At 42.4% G+C, this 18,634-nt stretch overlaps 1 protein-coding gene across 3 annotated transcripts in view; it reads right to left on the bottom strand.

The window, feature by feature from the left end:
- The window catches only part of Egfr (epidermal growth factor receptor), a 240,717-nt gene that overhangs the window by 14,210 nt on the left and 207,873 nt on the right, over positions 1–18,634 (bottom strand). For all 3 annotated transcript variants that reach the window (XM_019042399.2, XM_072298093.1, XM_019042398.2), the window contains 4 exons: positions 4,581–4,916; positions 2,633–2,958; positions 1,581–1,778; positions 164–465 (listed from right to left, as the gene is read on the bottom strand). In XM_019042399.2, coding sequence (XP_018897944.1) covers positions 164–465; positions 1,581–1,778; positions 2,633–2,958; positions 4,581–4,916 — 1,162 coding nt within the window. The remainder of the gene's footprint in view (positions 1–163; positions 466–1,580; positions 1,779–2,632; positions 2,959–4,580; positions 4,917–18,634) is intronic.

Below are 18,634 nucleotides of genomic sequence, written 5' to 3'. Positions count from 1 at the left end.
GAAATTGCATAGTCGCTGTCATTTGGACCTACTAATGTGCACTTAACCTTATTGAGGGTTGTGTGCCACATAAATGAAATGAAATAAAATAAAATAAAATAAAATTTTTACTTCAAACTCTCCTACTAAAATTGAAAAATTAGTTGACACACAAAAAATTTACCTGAAATATGATAAATTGGTGAAATTTGGATTAGAGCCTTGAATATTAATGAAACCGGTGACTTCTTTGAGTGTGCTGAATACTTCTAGCTTGTCAGGGTGCATTTCTGGATACCTATCACCAAAACTGAAGTTTGAGTACACTTGCTGGAACCCTTTGAAAGACTGCTCTAGAATCGAAATGGAACCTTCAATAATGGTGCAATCTTGGAATGAGTCGATATTCCCTGCATGCACAACAGGAACACCTTCACAGGTTTTTGGACATGGACCTTCACATGGAACACATTCTCCATTTACAGCCTGAAAAAGGATTAAAAATTAATTTAATGTCTAATTGAGTTATTTTCAATAATACCATGAGAGAAGAGAAAAAATAATTCATTTCTGACAGAGGTTACTGCAGCTGCGGCCATACCTTTTGAAGAAACTCATATTCACTAAAACAGACATATTTTGCGAAATATGTCTGTTTTCATTTTTGTCAAAATGAATAGCTATTCAAGCGATATTTGTTCAAATGGTGAACTAATGTTCAAAAAAAGATTATATAATTACCCAAAACCAGCTCAACAGTTTTGATTCATAAGTTATGTGACATAAAATTCTAATTCTAGGTAGATATACCTCTCCTGACTAAAATTACCTCTAGGATAAGAATAAGAGACACTTTGACACTTTATGAAAGTGCCCAAATTCATACAAGTATTCTCAAGAGGGAATCCTCTTTCATGAGAATATTACAATGACTAATCTATTTGATACATTTTTTTTCTGATATCGTACAGTACCTACATATGATGGTGCCTTTGTTCGTAGATTTGCAACAATCCACAGGAAAAAGATACAATTTGCACCGACTCAGAATTAAGTTATTGCTACTGAAGCACTGACAAGAATTCTAGGAACATTTGGGGACGATAAACCCCCGAAAATGTTGAACCAAACTGCATTTATGGCTGATACAGGTTTGCAATACAGAAACGCAGTTTCGAAGTAATATGATTTAAATTCTGCTAATTCATCGCTTGCACGGTACAAAGCTGCCAAATTGTGATGAAATTTTAGGGCCTCTAATATCATAACAATCGATTGGAAGATGACTTCCAACTTAGTACTCTGTGGGACACTATGAATAGTTTTCTGTTCAAAATTCAAATCTGATTTTTCAATTGAGCTTCACACAAATTCTTCTACTAAAAATTTTCCTCTATGACTAAGGTCCTTTCTGTCAAGAGCAGTCACATTTACTTGATAGTAATGAGAGAATGGCTGTTTTATTAACTCTTTATTCTGGTGAAATTTAATCTGGGTAATTTACTAAATTTTATTTTATTTAGTCCAAAATCTTGGTAACCTTAGGTACTTTTACATAGTTAAAAGCTATGCTTTAAAAGATTTTCATAGAGGGAACTTACTCTTTTCATTGGGGGACAGATCCGGACACAGGCGCCATTATCTCGGAGTAAATGTTCGGGACACTGTTTCACACAAGTTGCCCCGTACGCATACTTCCCATGCGGATTAGTCTCCCATGAATACGTTATCGAATTGTACTTTTGCATCGCAGGACATTCTTGGACACATTCACCATCATCGTAGAAGTTGCGGCAAGCCTGGAAAAATGAATGAGTTAGTTTTCATTGATCAGAGGACCAGGAAATACGAGCGAGTAGAGCTTTGAGCTGCTAAAACCTGTGTTTAAACTTTCAGAAATTTTTTTTTTAAATTAAATGATTAGCGCATGGCTGATTTAATGAAATGTATTTAAGTTGGTGCAAATGTAGATACACCAACTGAGAGTAAAATAAAAAAAAAATGAAAACTGGACAAAACTCAGCAAAGGAAGGATGTACAAAAATTGTTTTTGGCAGGCCGAATTTCGAATTTCCATAGATCTTCCCTCTTACTTGAAAAAAAATGCTATTTTTGTAGGATCCCTTGATATAATTTTTAGTCAAAAAGTAATAAAGGAGTGATGAGTTTACGGTCACTGACTATGGCTGGAGCTTTTATTAAGCTTGTTATACACACATATATAAACACATTGTTTTCAAGTACACCCAGCGTGATTGACAGGGGATGAGCCAGAAAAACTACCTACACAGAGACATCTTTCGTTTCCTTCAATTTCTATTTTGTGCAATTCTTAATTTGAAATAGCAACTTCATGTAAATTAGATAAAAGTGCGATGGAATCAAGATCCTTATCATGATTAACATAACGGCAAGAGTTAGCGAGCATGGGTACTGAAATGATATATAATTTGAAATTTTACAGCAGAACAATTGGACTACATTTTGCAATTTGGAACTATAAATTCTAGCCCGGTTTAAAAACAACGTATGTGCCATTAGTTTCCCTATGCACATAAGTGTTTTTCCAGGAGAGCCAGAATTTGTAGTTCCAAATTGAAAAATGCAGTCCAATTGAACAGTTGATGATAGAAGAAAGGACATTGGAACTCACCAAGCAATCGTTTTGTTTAGGTCCGGTGCAGCCTCCAGCGCAGAAAAGATGGCAGCAGTCTCGAGGGTTGGGACCAAAGCAGCGCCCCTGATAGCACTGAGGGCTGCAGTTGGTTTTTGAGAATTTCTGACAGTTTTGTGGGCCTTCACCCCAGCAGCCAGCTGGACAGGACTTGTCGCACGGGGGACACTCACGTTCAGGATTCGTGAAATTGTAGATATACGTGTAGCGGGCATTTGGACCTGTGATGATCTCATCCCAGTTGATGGACTTGATGTGGCACAGGTTGTAGTTGTTCAGGATACCAACGCTTCCATTTAGAACATCTGTAACATAATAGAGAAGTTAAAAATATGGGACATTAAAATACGAAAAAAAAAAAAACGCATAATAGGGGATGATAATGGAATGAAAAAATATTTAACGTGGGTGAATCCAGTTCTTGAAGGCACTACGGGGAACATTTGGTGGGGGCCAGAGGGGCATTTTATCCGGGAGGGGGGGGGGGCACTTATAACACCTCACCAGGAAAGATCTCTCCCAACTGTAAAGGAGCGTTTAGGGAAGTTTCTCTGAGGAGATCCTAGGGGACCTATCCAGGAAAATTTTTAATTACTACTTTGTCTCACGAGCAATACATTATGAGCTGTTCTCGCCGAAAAATTGATCAAATTACAATATCAGAGATGAAGAATATTTCACCCACTCACTTAGCCAACCCCCTCTTAATTCTGAAGAGATGCCAAGTTGACTTTCGGCCCCCAGAAGTCAACTTTAATAGAGAATTTGCAGGTGTCTGAAATTTGATGAATTTCGTGTTTAAGTGGAAACTACTGAGTGATCTGAACACGAGGATACCTTTGGTTAATGAATTGGACAATTCTTGGAGAAGATATGACAAAAATATCTAATCAGTTAAAATAAATGTGTTAAAATGGGAAATGCCGCCGGATGACGTCACTGGGCGGTGCATTTTCTCACTTTTAAATCTATTTTTATACCATTTCCCATATCAGAAAAAAATTATAAAAAATACTGTGAAATCACCTCTAAGCACTTTCGGATGAAGCAATAAAAACTTTGCATGCAAAATCTCCATTCTGCCCATGAAAGGGAGGGCGCCCTATCCGAGAGAGAAATCGATTACATTTTGCGAGAAGGAACCACTATTTCTGGCCCATTTTAGAAACAACATACATGCCATTGGTTTCCTTATGCAGATATGTGCTTTTATGGGAGAGCCAGGGATAGTGGTTCCTTATTGCAAAATGTAATCCAAATTAGAGTCCCTTTCTACTGAGAGTCAAGACAACACCCCTCATGGAGTCACAAACGGGAATAAAGATTACAGAAATTGAACGTTTTTCGTAATCTTTGATCGGCCCATTCTCGAATTCCTTTCTTCGTTCCTTCCCTCATTCCGTTTCCTTGCCGAACCCGTAATTCCCCGGTCCATTCCAGATTATAATCTTTGCAATCGGAGAAACTGTAATCTTTATTCCCGTTTAAGACACTGTGGAGGCCTAAAATACGGGAACCAATCAGAAATGGATTCACATTGTCTTGACTCTCAGTATAAAGGGACTCTAATCCAAATGAGAGTAGTGAAAGCATAGAGAAAAAAAAGGAGGTGTTTGCATCTTGAGGATTTGTACCCACCTACGTCATCAATGTAAACAAGACGCTCGTTGAGGGTTATGTTGACGCTGTAAAAACGGACCATAATGTCCGATTTTTTTACTTAAATCAACTCTTTATTTAATTTCAAGCACTTTTTATAGAATGACTTTTTCCCTTAAATTACACCATTTCCAAGAAAATCGACAGGATAAAAACGTCGCTGTACCCAATGACGTCATCAAAGCTATAGATACTCTATGAAAAATTCCAAGATGCCCGAAATGCAAACACCTCCTTTTTTTTCTCTATGTAGTGAAAGATGTATTACCTCTGAGGGCGGGCATTTCGACATTGAGGACCTTGGTGAGGGTGATGAGGAGGGACCACTCGTCCTCGTGGACGGGGGCCTTGAAGGTGGTTCGGCCGCGGATGATCTGGAGCTTAGGGAGAGCCACCTTCTTGACGGAGACGTGGGAGATGAGCACGTAGCCGGTCACCTCGCGGATGTTCGCCAGGAAGCTGAGGTCCAAGTTCTGGTCCTCCAGCCACGTGATCTCCAGGTTCCCGTCCACGTAAGTGCAGTTGGTGTACCGGTCCTGCAGGTTCTTGTAGTGGTGCGACCGCGTCGACGGCACCGACATCCGTCCGTTCGTACCGATGCATACTGAAACACAAATCAACAAACAATCTTAGTCACCGAGTTCTCGTCAACCACCCAACAACCAATCTCTAGTTTCATCACTAAGCGAATTATATTTGGACTACATTTTGCAATTTGGAGCTATAAATTCTAGCCCGGTTTAAAAGCAACGTTTGTGCCATTAGTTCCCCTATCCACATAAGTGTTTTCCTGCAAGAGCCAGAATTTATAGTTCCAAATTGCAAAATGCAGTCCATTTAAAGCTCAATTAAAGTTAAATCATATTTTTGACAGTATGTTGGAGTTTTTTGCCAACGTGCGTTGAAAATTCAGCATAAAGCTGAAAATCTCAATACAGATGTAATGGAGATTTGTGTAATATTTTTGACATCATCAGGGGCGGACTGGGTACAAAATCGTTGGTTGGGCGAAGCTGGCACAGGGGCCCCAGGGGGGGTCTGGGGGGACACCCCCAGCGCAGAGGGGGGTCCGGGGGGCCTCCCCCGGAAAATTTTTCAAAAAGAGCCCTCTCCTAGATCAAATTTTAGGCGGTCTCAGCTTAAAATTTGTGAAAAATTTGAGTGTTCAAAAGTGATGCAATTCACCTATTTACTGTACTTTTTTTTGAAACTGAAGCAAATATTAAGGAATACTATAACAAAGATGAGAGGACAGAGCCATGAAACCTGAAACTTAACAATATTTTAGGGTAACAAACAAGCAACTTTCCTCCCCTCCCCCCCTAATTTTAGAAATTTGTAATCTAATTGGTCGCATTTTGAGGCAGATTTTCCATCAATGTCTGCAGAAAAATTACGTTTCCGTTTTGACTTTCAGCAAAAATGTATGTATACACTCAAGAAGATCCTGAAAATTTTTGAAATTTTAACTCTATTTGGACACATTTCGATTCTTCCATGACGCAGATTTTCCATCAATGTCTACTGAAAAATTACGTTTCCTTTTGGAACTTTCAGCAAAAAATGCATAAATACACTCAAAAAGATCCTGAAAATTTTTGAAATTTTAACTCTATTAGGACGCATTTCGAGGCTTCCGTGACGCAAATTTTCCATCAATTTCTGCAGGAAAATTACATTTTATTTTACTTATACACGAAGTACTTTCAAATTGTTACATTCAACAAAGCTGGAAAATTTTTGAAATTTCAACTCTATTTGGACGCATTTAGAGGCTTTTCTGACGAACGTTTTAGAAATGAACACGGTGTTTTCATTTGAAACTATACATTAAAAGAGACAAATATCTTCGACGGTCTCAAACTTCTTCTTTTCTCGCACTTTCTCATCTTCTGTCTCCTCTTTCCTTCTCTCTTTTCCTCCCTTTTTTTTGCTTTCGGAGGACGTTTGAGCCCCCGAAGCCCGCCCCCCCCCCCCCGTCTACGGGCCTGGCGACCGCAGCCTGATTTTGTCTAATTGCAAATCACTAGATAACCATCTGGGCGGCCCCCTCCTCATATTCCTCTTTCTCTATTCTCCAGCGCTCCCTTAATTTGATTCAATCCATCCGTGGTTTTTGGAAAGATTTTCTCGATCCTTCATAGTATTTTATATTCATCGGGATCCTCAAAGTTCTAAGCCGGTTTAAGAAGCTAAAAACTATAGTCTTCGAAATGCGGGCCCCCAACTTATATCACTGGGGCCCCTTGAAGAAACGAATGTTTCAAATGGGGCCCTTGGAGTCATAGGTCAGGGGTCCCGGCGCTTTTGTAACAGCCTGAACCATCACTGGTCTCCAGTCAAGTGCGGAGATCTGCGCTTTACATTAGGGCCCCTTTCATTCAAAAGTCCCGGGTCTGGGTGCTCTTCCGAATTTCAAGGCCCATTGCACTCCTTGCGGTTCAAGACTGGGGCCCCAAGGTTACCTTCGAGGCGCCAATGCCGCTCATTTTGAAGTCTTACAAATTTTCTTTTCCCTTGAGTGAAATTTTGTATATTCTTTTTAAGCCTTCGAGGGGGCCCCAGAGAGGTTTCTAGAGAATTGATGGTTGGGGATCCCCAACCGCCCACCCGGGCCAGTCCGCCCCTGGACATCATATTCGACGTCATGACCAGACAGCTTGTTTGGAGGTATGTCAATAGAATGACGGACGAAAGGCTGCCGAAGAAGATGCTTGATTGGGTTCCTCCTGAGAGGCGACGAAGGGGACGCCCAGTGAAAGGGTGGCGACAGGAGGTTTTAGAGGAAATGAGGTTTTGCCAACTCCCCGAAGGGCTTTGGGAGGATAAGGGACTTTGGCGACTAGGTGTCGCAGAGCGCCAAAGAGCGCTATAAAAGCGGCGTTATACATACATATTTACAGTTCCGAACCTCTTTGGGAACTTCTGTCCTGGTTTGTATCATCTATCACCACACGTGGCATTCCTGCCGAATGCCAGGAACAAAAATTCAAATCGCTATGGCTTACTTTCTTGTCCGGGCGTTCATGTCTTTTCGGGCACAGTTACTAGGTGCCTTGGCGCCTGGCGAACGCGGCAACCGTGCGTTAAGTGGTGTCCTCGAGAAAATTAATTACGCGTTTGTGTGCATTTTCTGGAAGTATAGACACCAGATTTTCGAGAATAACTCGTCAAAAGTTCGTAGATCTGATGTCGATGGTCATTTTTATCCTATGAAGGAGAGTAATTATTTTAAAACGTAGCTACTAACTGAAACCACGTATTATTTTAAGGTCAGAAGGAGTGAATGGTCTCATCGACTGCTCATTTTGTTGGTGAGCAGGCCGTTTTGCGTCATCCGTCAAACACGAGCTCCACACACGAAATCAGAGAAGGTAAATAATGGCCGAACTTTTCGCGGAGTCAGTCGAATCCGAAACTCTTGGATCGCATTTTTGTAACTTTCCGCGTAAACATTTCGCTCGCGCGATTTTGATGTCCCAACGATGCACTTCTCAGTCACGGGTTCCGTTTTCAAAATTTAAAATATTTCATATTTTCATTCCTGCTCTCCTTCTTTGAGTCGGCGCTTCTTTGCTGCGTTGCTCGGTTCAAACTTGATGCAACTTGAAAGTCAACTTTGATTCTTGAAAGTTGGCAACACTGTTTTCCTCAATTTAAATCCATTAAATATATCGATTTTAGGCGAGACAAGCTGCCTCACCAGGAATCGATTGTTTTGCATACATTTAAATGGAGGAAAAACAACCTTACCAACTTTCAAGAATCGCCACTGATGCAAATTGGCGCGTTTCTGATGAACCGAGTTCAAATAACGGTCCCAACGATAAATTTGATCGAGGAACTGAAGAATCGGAAACTCTTGATTTCCCTGCTGTCGATCGGTAACCGTCGGTGGCGAGGCGTGAATGGTCTATTATCGATATTTCCCCATTTGAAACCGTGGTAAAGAATCGATTATTAAAATGGTCGTTACGAACACCCTGTTTATCAATCCTTTTCCATAGATTCAAATGGTATATCAATCGATACATCGCAAAGCACCCGCCACCACAGTAAACCGTACTGCCGTGCTAAGGAAAAGCGCCGCAGAAACATTCAAATGTTGTCAAATTCACTCTCAGAAAATACCAATTTTTGAGGATAGTTGAGAACATTTTCCATCGAAATTTGCAGACGCTCAAGATCAAATTACGAACAAAATTCCATAAAAATTTGGAGGAAAATTAGTCCCAAATTTCCCCGAAACTTCATGATTTGTCAAAGGGAGTTTGGTAACCTCTGAGGGCTCACACGCCGTTCTTCCTTAGCATGGCAGCGCAGCGTGATGGGCCAAAATTCACGAGCAACGCCCGACTCGACTCATCTGCTAATGCTTACTCTGCGTTAAGCGTTAAACGTTAAGCGGCGAAGGTAAATGAACCTGCAAGAACGGATGAATGCTCCGCTGACTGATGTCGAAGCCATGTGTGACACTCGCCCGGTCGCAGTGTCATGAATATCAAATGAACGTATTTCTGCCGAACGGAACTATGTGCATTAAGACATGAGCCCTGAGACCCATAAGAATATATACATAACAGGGTTCACGTCATAATACACATAGTTCCGTTTGATAGAAATACGTCCAAATTGCGATCGGGCCGCGCACTCCTCGCGCAATTATATCGAGCATAAATCACCATCGATACTCGCATCCCCGCCTCGTCCCCGTCGAGGTTAGCGGTGATTTGCGTGAGTGGAATTTCGGGAGTTCCCACGTACGAGCTCGCTCCGTAAATTTTGTCACCGTCGAGACACCCACGGACAAAAAGATGATAAATCTGGTAACGGTTTCCGAATTCATGGAACTGTACTCGATTCCCTGATATCCGAAAGTGACTCGACCTTTGGTGACTCGACGTGTTGATCGAGCATGACTGAAAGGAATCAAGACACATCAACGGGGTGTCTACAAAAACAGGCTGGCCAAAAATCTGTACTTTTACAGTACTTTTTCAGTGCATTCCCAAGAAATTCAGTACCTCGTCAACAGAAAAATTCAGTACTTTTTCAGTACCTCCATATTGACGAAATTCGGCAACTTTAAAAAATTGAAATTCTCGCTCAAATTGCAACAAAAATGGGAAAAAGTGAAAAAATTCCGGACCATCTTGCGGAATTTCGCTCTTTATCAGTATTTCCGGACCGCCCTAAAAAAATCAGTACCTTTTCCGGACTTTCCGGAAATTCCGGACTTGTAGACACCCTGATCAAAATCAGTGGCGTGGCGTGCTTCGCGATGTTTCGATTGAGCTGTCATTTGAACCTATGAAAAGGATCCATAAACAGAGTGTTGGCAACGAACACCTTTATGATCGATTCTTGACCGTAGCTTTAAATGGGGGAATATTGATAATCGATCAAGCTCGACACGCCATAACTTGGTGTGTCATAAAGAAGGGGGAGGGGTCCCCATTTGAAAATGTAGATATTTCGGGCGGTGCTACTCTCCCTGGCCCCCCTGGAGACGGGGGGGGGGATCGTGACCCCCCGAGAAGTTTTCCCCTCAAAGGACAACAGTCCAAATCGGAACATTTTAACTAAAAAATTGAGAAAGTTATGACGAATGGGGCGTTTCTTCGGCCCATTCCGTACATTATTGTGCTTTTAGAATGATTTGAATTGGGGTGTGTTCCTTCCTCTCCCAGGCCTACGACCTACGACACCCTCTTCAAAACACATTATTCCAGCTTCATTCGACTAAACGGGGCTTGAGAATCTTCACGAAAAAACAGGCTTCTTGCACCCACGTTACGGCTGCGATAAGAAAGTCCCGTCAGAAACCTGGAGCAAAGACTTTCCCACATATCCAAAATCAGGGTATCTTGAAGGCTGCAAGATAACGAATCGGGGTGAGAGGGTTTTTGACCCCTTGCAGCTTCCTACAGAGGGAGAGACACGACGTTGGAATGATGAGACTCGCTCAGAAAAAGGGTCTTCTTGAGATGACGTCAGAATGAATATGGCTAGCATCTGAAACACCGTTATCGCTGCATGTAACTTTTGAAAGTAAGCCGACTGAGAAGTAACAAATTTAACTCACCAGGACCGCGCTTCTACCTAAATGTTGCGCACGTCAAAAATCGGACATTATGCGAGGATAGAGTATTATTTTTCCCAGTTTGAAAACTTGCTTCTCGTTTCGAGTGAGATTCATCAGAACCGTCAAATTAAGATTACTTGGTATATTCCCTGTTGAATGACTGCTCAGTGGGAGGTTTTTGATGTTCGACCGCTGTGAGCGCCGACACGAACACTGCAAGTCTTGATTTTTTGGGAAAAATTAACAGAGTCCTCGAGTTTAATCAGGAGCCTCGGAGGCAATCTTCGGGTTTAATCGGGAAACTCTAAGTATGTACACAGCCAAAGGCTATACATAATCTTGATTTTATGACAAGGTTTTTTCTGAGCGAGAGTCAACCATCCTGAGCGAGATACCTGAGAATGAACTGTAGATAGCTAACGGTAAAATTTCTTCCACAAAAGAAAAAATTTGGGTGTTGGCTTGGCGCAATGCGTGAAGTATCCATAGAGTCTTGTAGGCGCTATGCGTTTCACGCTGACTGCAGTGACCGCACTGCCTTTCACGCAATGCGTGAAGTATTCATGCAGTCTTGTAGGCGCTAATACGTGTTACATGCTGAGCTGACCGCCGCGCCGCGGGTTTCTCCTTTTCATCTTGGATTCAAAATTGTGTGTTGGACTAAAAATTGAGCGTTGGACTGACAATTGGGTGTTCGACTGAAAATTGGGTGTTGGGCTGAAAACTGGGTGTTAGAAAAAAATTGGGTAGGAACTATAAGGCTCTCATCCTAGGTTTTTTAAGCAAAAAATTATGAAGTTCTCGTACCTTTTCGATTCGATCAAAATATTAAAAAGGTCAAATCTCTCTCCGCTCCGAAATAAGTTCAAAACCCGGGCATTCTTGTTAGGAGCGATCCTTTAGGGCGGTAAGAGTAGTTATTTTCCTGCATTGTTAACGGACGCTATCCATATTTTCCTCGTTACCGGTTGTAGTGAGCACGAACGAAAACTCAGCGTTGGACAAAATCACGTGTTATTGATGATTCATTTATGCTTGGCAGCCGACGGGAGGGCTCAAACCAGATTGGGCGTCTAATAGGGCCCGATATACATATTTTCAGAACTTTTCCATCTAAACCCGGCCCACTCACTCATCACATTCGGATCAGGGTTGCCGCGCGCCACAGATAAAAAATCCCACCGTTTGTTTCACCCTCAAACCAGGGTAATTAGTGCTACCGCCGACAGCCTTGCAAGCGCAGTTGCCGATTCTCTCATTTTAACACGGAAACCCTACTCACGGTGGGCGATATCCGGCAGCGCCGCACATTTCATATTTTTTAATTTCTTCTTACGTCTGCTTCACGCTCAGGGGATTACGGTAAAAGGATTTTGACACCGGGCGGAACCGAGAGGGCGGGGGGAGGGGGGGGGGGGGGGGGTTTCGTCTGCGGCTCCGACGGACGTTTCAATTCGGACGCGTCAAGGGCGCAACGCAAGACGGCGGTGTTTTTGAAGCGTTGGCTGAAATTGAAAGAATAATAATTTCGTCCCGACGACGCGACACACAGTCGATCGAGTCAGTCAGAGAGGTCGGACATTAAATTTTTTACTAAAATTGCAAATTTTGATATTTATTTCGTTACATTGTAGATCTAAAGGGGTGCCCCGAGAAGATAATTTCACAAGGAAACCGATGGAACCATTCTTAAAATCTCAAAGTTTTGTGTAAACGGAGTTTTGAGCTTTTACGGGATCCAAATTTTGTCCGACCTCCCCCATTGACTCGATCCTTGTGCGACGCGACGCCCGACGCGACGATCCGCCGCGCCGTATATGCGGTTGACGGGAGAGCCGATTTTGAAAATTAATCGAGTCGGACTACTTTTCACGAGCGGCAAGGGGCGTTCTACAGCTCAAAAAACGAAGAAAAGCGGGGTCGATCTTTCGTGAAACACAGAGGGATCGACTCACATACAGATTGAACGGAGAGAAAGAGGCAGGGCGTTTAGTTACTCCTTAAAACTCGATGGTAGAAATAAAGTTCGACGCTTATTTTCTCATCCAAAACGTTTCTTTTTCTATCCGCTCTAAATTTGGGATAGAAGGCAATGAGAGCAAATGGTCAAGCTCAAAACCACTCTGCGGTCCCATTTCTTTCTAAAATGTGGCTCAGAGATTTTCTATAATTTAGTTTGGATTGCGAATGATAGTTATCAAATGACAAGTCTAAAAAGAACAAAAAAGAAAGGAGAAAAACTCGGGGTAAAAATTTCGTCAATGTTTGGCTGATTTTGAGGCTGGAATCATACGAAGAGTTTAATGAAAACTTTTGCAATTTTCGGTTTTCACTATTTTAGGGCACTCAATTCAAGGCATCAGCCTTTTACATGAGGGCATAAACTTGAAAAAATTTGAGATTACAGGATAGACGTTTGAAAATAAAAACAAAAGAAAAAAGTCAACAAGTTTATCCTGATCAAATCCATCCTTTCGGTTCTTGGTGTTCGAGGAAAATCGTTTTACGTAATCGTTCGACATTTTGTAGAAATAATTCTTTCTCCTGTGGAAAATAATGGCTCGCTGGAGTTACAATAACAAGGGTCAAGTTTGCTTGTTTGAACTTAACTGAACATAAAGTGAGAAAAATCAGGACTAAATGCTCCTCAATTCTGTGTTTTGACATTTTCCAGGTTTAAGCGCGCCCTTTCATTTGTTCTAACCTGCATCTTGAGGTTATAAAATTAGAAAAAATAAGTGCCAAAAAAATAAAGAAGGTTATAAACATAAAATCCCAATCCGAAAATCCCTGAGGAGATGGTTACTTCTGATTATTTTAAAGGAGAAGGCCGGGCATCGCTAAACCCGTTTGGACTCTGGCTCCGACTATGAGCGGCAATAAAATCAGACGATTCCGAAATTTAAAAACGTAATTTAATTTTGATAAACGCTCCAGCGGGCGGCTTTGTGATTATCTCTACCGCATCTCCACGAAGTGAACCATGTTTTCGATCTAATAGGGCCATTATAAAACGGTTAGTAGAGCTTAACCTTCGACTTGGCGAAATTTTTGACCTGCGTTCGCGAGACCGAATCCAGAGCAGACTAGTTGGCTGTCGCATTTCGGTCACCAGCTGGCCTTGCGTTGCACCTCGGGCTCACGGCAAGATTGGTCCATGAGAATCTGCGAAAGAGGCGTAGGAATATGGCAGCTGGGAGGAGTGTAAAGGAGAGTGGAATGAGATGCACCTGACCTAACCTAGTCCGAAAAATTATAGGGGAAGCCGCATCTCAAAGCGTATAAAAATTAATTAGGGTGGCCATATAAATCAGTTTAAATTAAGAGCTAGGAAGGAGCAGTTGTTCTGATTTCTCTAAATATAACGCCTGTTTTCCCAGGTTAATACCTGTTCTTGAAGATCAGTTTTGAGTATCTTAACTTTTGAATTGAGATTTTTGTCCGTTTTTTAACCTATTCAATTGTTAAAAATGGAGATAAACCATTCCTTTGCTGCTGTTGGTTTGGGAGAATGTTGTTTCCGAAAATAGGTACATGGTGCTTGAACAACTTTTCGACAATATTGGTGCCCTGAGAAGTTTGGCAGCTAAAGGTTGAAAAGGGCACAAAGAATTGGAACAACCTCCATGGAAATTAAATTGATTATAAACTGATTTAAACCATATGCAGCATTGCACAATATTTCAAAAGCCCCGAAGTACCAAAAATCTGAATATAAATAGGAGGTATTACGCTTAAAATCTGAATAACAAAAATTCAAATTAACACCTCATGCTCGTACATAAATCTCGATTAATTACCAACATCTGGGCTCGTATCCGATGTAACTTTTCAATCTCGATGCTCAGGGAGTTGATATCCATACGATATGGATCCTTTGTGAGGTTGACCAGAACACAAAGGCAAAAGGCTCCGAGCGAGAAACCGTTTAATTATTAAATTTCGATTTTATGAGAGATGAAGGTGATAGGCGGCGATTAGCCCTTGTTGAGAAAACAATAATCCCGACTCAGCATGAGTGCGGCAAGTCACTCCTCTGACATAAGGGTATACCTCAACCTTCACGTGAGCCTTAAAAAGCATGCAGTTGTATGAGCACAGGGCTCAACAGGAAAAACAAGAAAGCTTTTACGTCTGAAGTGCGGCGTGGGTATAACGAGATTACCTGCGAAACGGCGAAACGGCCCGGAGGACCAAGATGATTTATCCCAGGCGCCCCGGGGTGCGGGGGTGGAGAGAGGGGGTGAGGGTTTGGGGGATGAACGCCCGCGACAGGGTGGGAGCCCCACAAAAAGTCCGATTCCCGAAGGAATGCGGCGCATTTTTTTCCGCCCTCTTCCCGAGTCGAGTCACCACTGCTGCGCACCCTGTTGCCGGGTTATGACTGCGATTTGCAGTATCCTAGGGACTGTCCCATGTGTGACGTCACGTCATGACATGGTATCTGGAATTCTGGATAGTATTCTTTCCGTAATATTTCTTTTGCTATTTGCCTGGCGTTCCCAGATTTTTAGCGTCTATTCCTGGCTGAAAATCTTGAGATTCTTCTCGTTATTCCTCAGGATTTGTCCAAAATTGGGATTTCTCCAACCTTCCGGAGAAGAAGAACGTTTTTTTCGTATTTTGTTGTATAATTTTTATGCAGAGTTAAGTGAACACGAATTTACACGTTGAGAACTGTGTGTTCTTAGAGGGGAGAAAAGATTGCTTTCTTCCTGAATTTCTTTCCACCAAATCCCTGTTTTTCCCCATTTCCAAGGGAGACATTCTCGATTAACTCTTGAGGATTACTCGCATTTACCTCTAGATTGAGGAGGTTCAGTGCCCAAAAGTAACTCCTATTATGAGTATCTACATCTATCGAATTGAAACCTCGAGAAAATGTTGTTTCTTGTTGTGACCAAAAATGATCAACTTGTAAGAGGAACGTTCGAAAATGATCCTTCAAAGAAGAGGAGAAAATGTGTAAATTAGAGCATATTTGACGACAATGTAGGAGTCCGCGTAGGTGTGCGCTGTGCGATTGTGGAGGGTGATGTTGATGCATTTTTATTGGTCACCGATTGCATATTGATTTGAGCGTAGATAGATGTCTGTGGAGCCGATTTCACGCTTCAACCACCTCCAAAACATCGGACGTCGCCGTTATTGGTTTCGGGGTTTTCGGCGGCTTATTGGGGGGGGGGGGGAGGTTAGGGGTGGCGTTTTTTTTTTAGTTGTCTTGAGGGTATACTTTGGACAAGCTGTAGAGATTGAACTTCGAGTTTTTTAATTCTAGAGATAGGTATAAATTAAAAAAGGTAATTTGATAGCTTGGTACAAGATAAGGAGTCAAAAATTTGAGATGAAATGGTTAGAGGAACTATTTGAAGTCGATCACCCCGACATCTTCCGTTGTTACGAATATGGGAAACTGCTTTTCGCGCATGAAGTAAAATTTTGTATGATGCCCGTGAAAGTCTGTGCTCAGGTGCTATAAATACGCGCTTTCATTGAGGTGTTTCAAACTCTGGCGTTCATTTTAAAGTTCGACAAGATAAATCAATTCAAATTCATTTTAAAGATTTTAGCGACCACACAAAAATCTAAAAATAGGCAGGGGAAAAACTCGACACGTTTTGGTAGAGACACAAAATAAGACGAAAAATGCACAAAACGTCATGGCGCGAAACACGTGTTCTCTTCCGAAATTTCGATCCAGTAGCCAAACGGTCACACAATGACGGGAGCGACAAGACAAATGATCCGGAAAGGAGGAAAAGGTCGGAGGCGACACGCCCGCGTCATAAAAAATTGCAACGAGTATGTGAAATTTCTCAAAAAACTCGTCGCCTCGAATTTCCGAGGGCCCGACCGTCTGGCGGACCGCCTCGTCCGCTCCGCCGCCCGAGGAGCGTTAACTCAGTTCCACGAGAGCCCTGGATAACGCGGGGTTATACGGCAGACAGGGCTCATCTCAAAACGGAGTTGCGTCGTTGTGGATTCGCGCGGACGAATCGGCGGATCGTGACTTACGATTCCTCGAGGACCGAGCGAGTATCCCACGGGATCGCCGCGCCAAAATGGCCGCCGCCCACCGTTGGCGAGATCGACGGGGAAACGCGGCTTTTCGCGGAGACCCCTCGTGGAAATCCGCGAAACCGGCACCAGCGGGGACCAGTCACGGCCTTCGCAGCGCAGCTTTGATGTTCAGTGTGAAAATATACATTATTATTACACAGATATTTCGTAATTATACACCTATACACCTCGGCCCGAAAAGCAGGCTTCCACTCCGCACCCCCCCCCCCACCCCTTCGGCTTAACCACCCCCCCGCCCGTACCCGCTCGCTCTAACCGTAACTCGTTGTTAGCCTGTAATTTAGTTTTGACTTCTCGACACGTTCTAACTTATTGCCTCTATTAACGCTTTACTTTTTATAATTTCCTCGAGGGTTTCGCGATGGGCCGCGGCGGGCGGGCTCGGCAAGGCCCGTCGGGGCTCATATTCTGTCCGCTCCTCATATCTCGCCTGTCCAGTGGCGAGGCGCGGATGATCGATTATCGATAGTTCCCCATTTGAAGCTATGGTAAACAATCGATTGTGTTGCGAACACCCTGTTAATCGATTCTTTTCCATATGTTTAAATGACAGACCAATCGATATATCGCAAAGCACGCCACGCCACTGCGCCTGTCAGGGTCGGGGCTCGTCTGGGGCCCTACCGAGGGGGTGGCCCCTCGCGCTTCCCCCCCCCTCCGCCGCCGTCTGCTACGTATTCACACGTTGACCGCAGGTGAGTCGAGGGCCGATTAATCAAAACGGAACGAAACCAAAGGAGGCCCGAAAAATCGCTGTTCCAAACCCCCGGCCTAATTAAACCTGACATAATTAATCGACCTCAATAGCGTGAATTGATATCTCTCTCTTTTCTTCGTGGTTCTGTCTCTGTCTTTTCCTGGCTGTTGAGTTTCGTCCCTCGTCTTGCGTGGAATTAGCATATTTTTTGGTTGCGATCTATCGATGGACTTATGCGGACTATAATTTGGCTGAAAGAAACTGAAAGATTTTTGGGGGAACGAAGAATTAACTAGTTGTGTGGCAGCATACTTCATGAAATCAGGAGTCGATGAGAATTAATCCACGAAAGACTTTTACAAATTCGATTGAACTGGTTCAGGTAATTAAATAGCAAGTTACGCAAAATGTATTATTTCTATGAGTTTACGTAACGTACCAGCATGAAAGTAGAATCGTGATAGCGTTAAATTTTGAAAACGCTATAATTTTATGTATTTTTAAAAAAATCAATTCTCATACCGATCGATGGCAATGAAAGTTAAAAATCTTCGGCCATACTTTTTTTAAAATCTTGATAATGAAGACCGCTTGGGGATAATTTTCGTTCTTATCAGAAATAATAATATTGCCGAAGACGGGATCCAGCGAGTTTACAATCAAATATGGCATACATATAGATTTAAGGACAGCTTGGAAGTTGACAACACTGTTTTTCTTCCATCTAAATCCATTATAAATAATCGATTCCGTGGGCTGATTGTTGAAACCGTTCGACAAAGCGATAGATATAGAAGATATACGAAATTTGGAGCAATCCTATAGGTTAAAAAAGGTGGTGCTCACGGACAGAGCTCCGTCTGTGGAGGAAAATTATGGACTAACTATAGGGTTTCTCGTGGGCTGCCGTTAGTTAGTCTATTACCTGCCTCTTTTGTCCATTGCAACCACTCGCTTCCACCAATAGAGCCCCTCCATATCTCTTTTGTCTTCTTTGTCTATAGGTTTGATTATAAATTTCAATTCTCGGCCCGCAGGGTAAAAACCAGCTCGTCTCTGTAAAGAACGATTGTTTTACATGCATATATAAGGCCTTATATGTAACAATGGCGGATGTGAAAAATTACATTTTCGAAACACACTTAAAAACTGTTTTGTTCACACAAAAATTCAATGTGTTTGGCTTTGGCATGATGTACAGAATTCGAAGATCACAACTTAAGTATTTTCTAAAAATTGTCTCAATGCTAAAACAGTTTTTAGAATGTGTTTCGAAAAGGTCATTTTTCACATCCGCCATTGTTACATATACGTCCTCATATGTAGACAAAACGCATTGTTGCCAACTTGGAGAATTGTAATCCTGGTAAATTTCCATGGGAGCAACGCAGCGGCGAGAGCTCGTGCTGCTCCTGAAACGACAACGACCAGTTGAATCGGAATGGTAGAACGAGAACGA

Source organism: Bemisia tabaci, chromosome 3, assembly GCF_918797505.1.
Source record: "Bemisia tabaci chromosome 3, PGI_BMITA_v3".
Classification (NCBI taxonomy): domain Eukaryota; kingdom Metazoa; phylum Arthropoda; class Insecta; order Hemiptera; family Aleyrodidae; genus Bemisia; species Bemisia tabaci.
The sequence above is the reverse complement of the archived record's forward strand: the minus strand, read 5'-3'. Positions and strand labels throughout refer to the sequence as shown.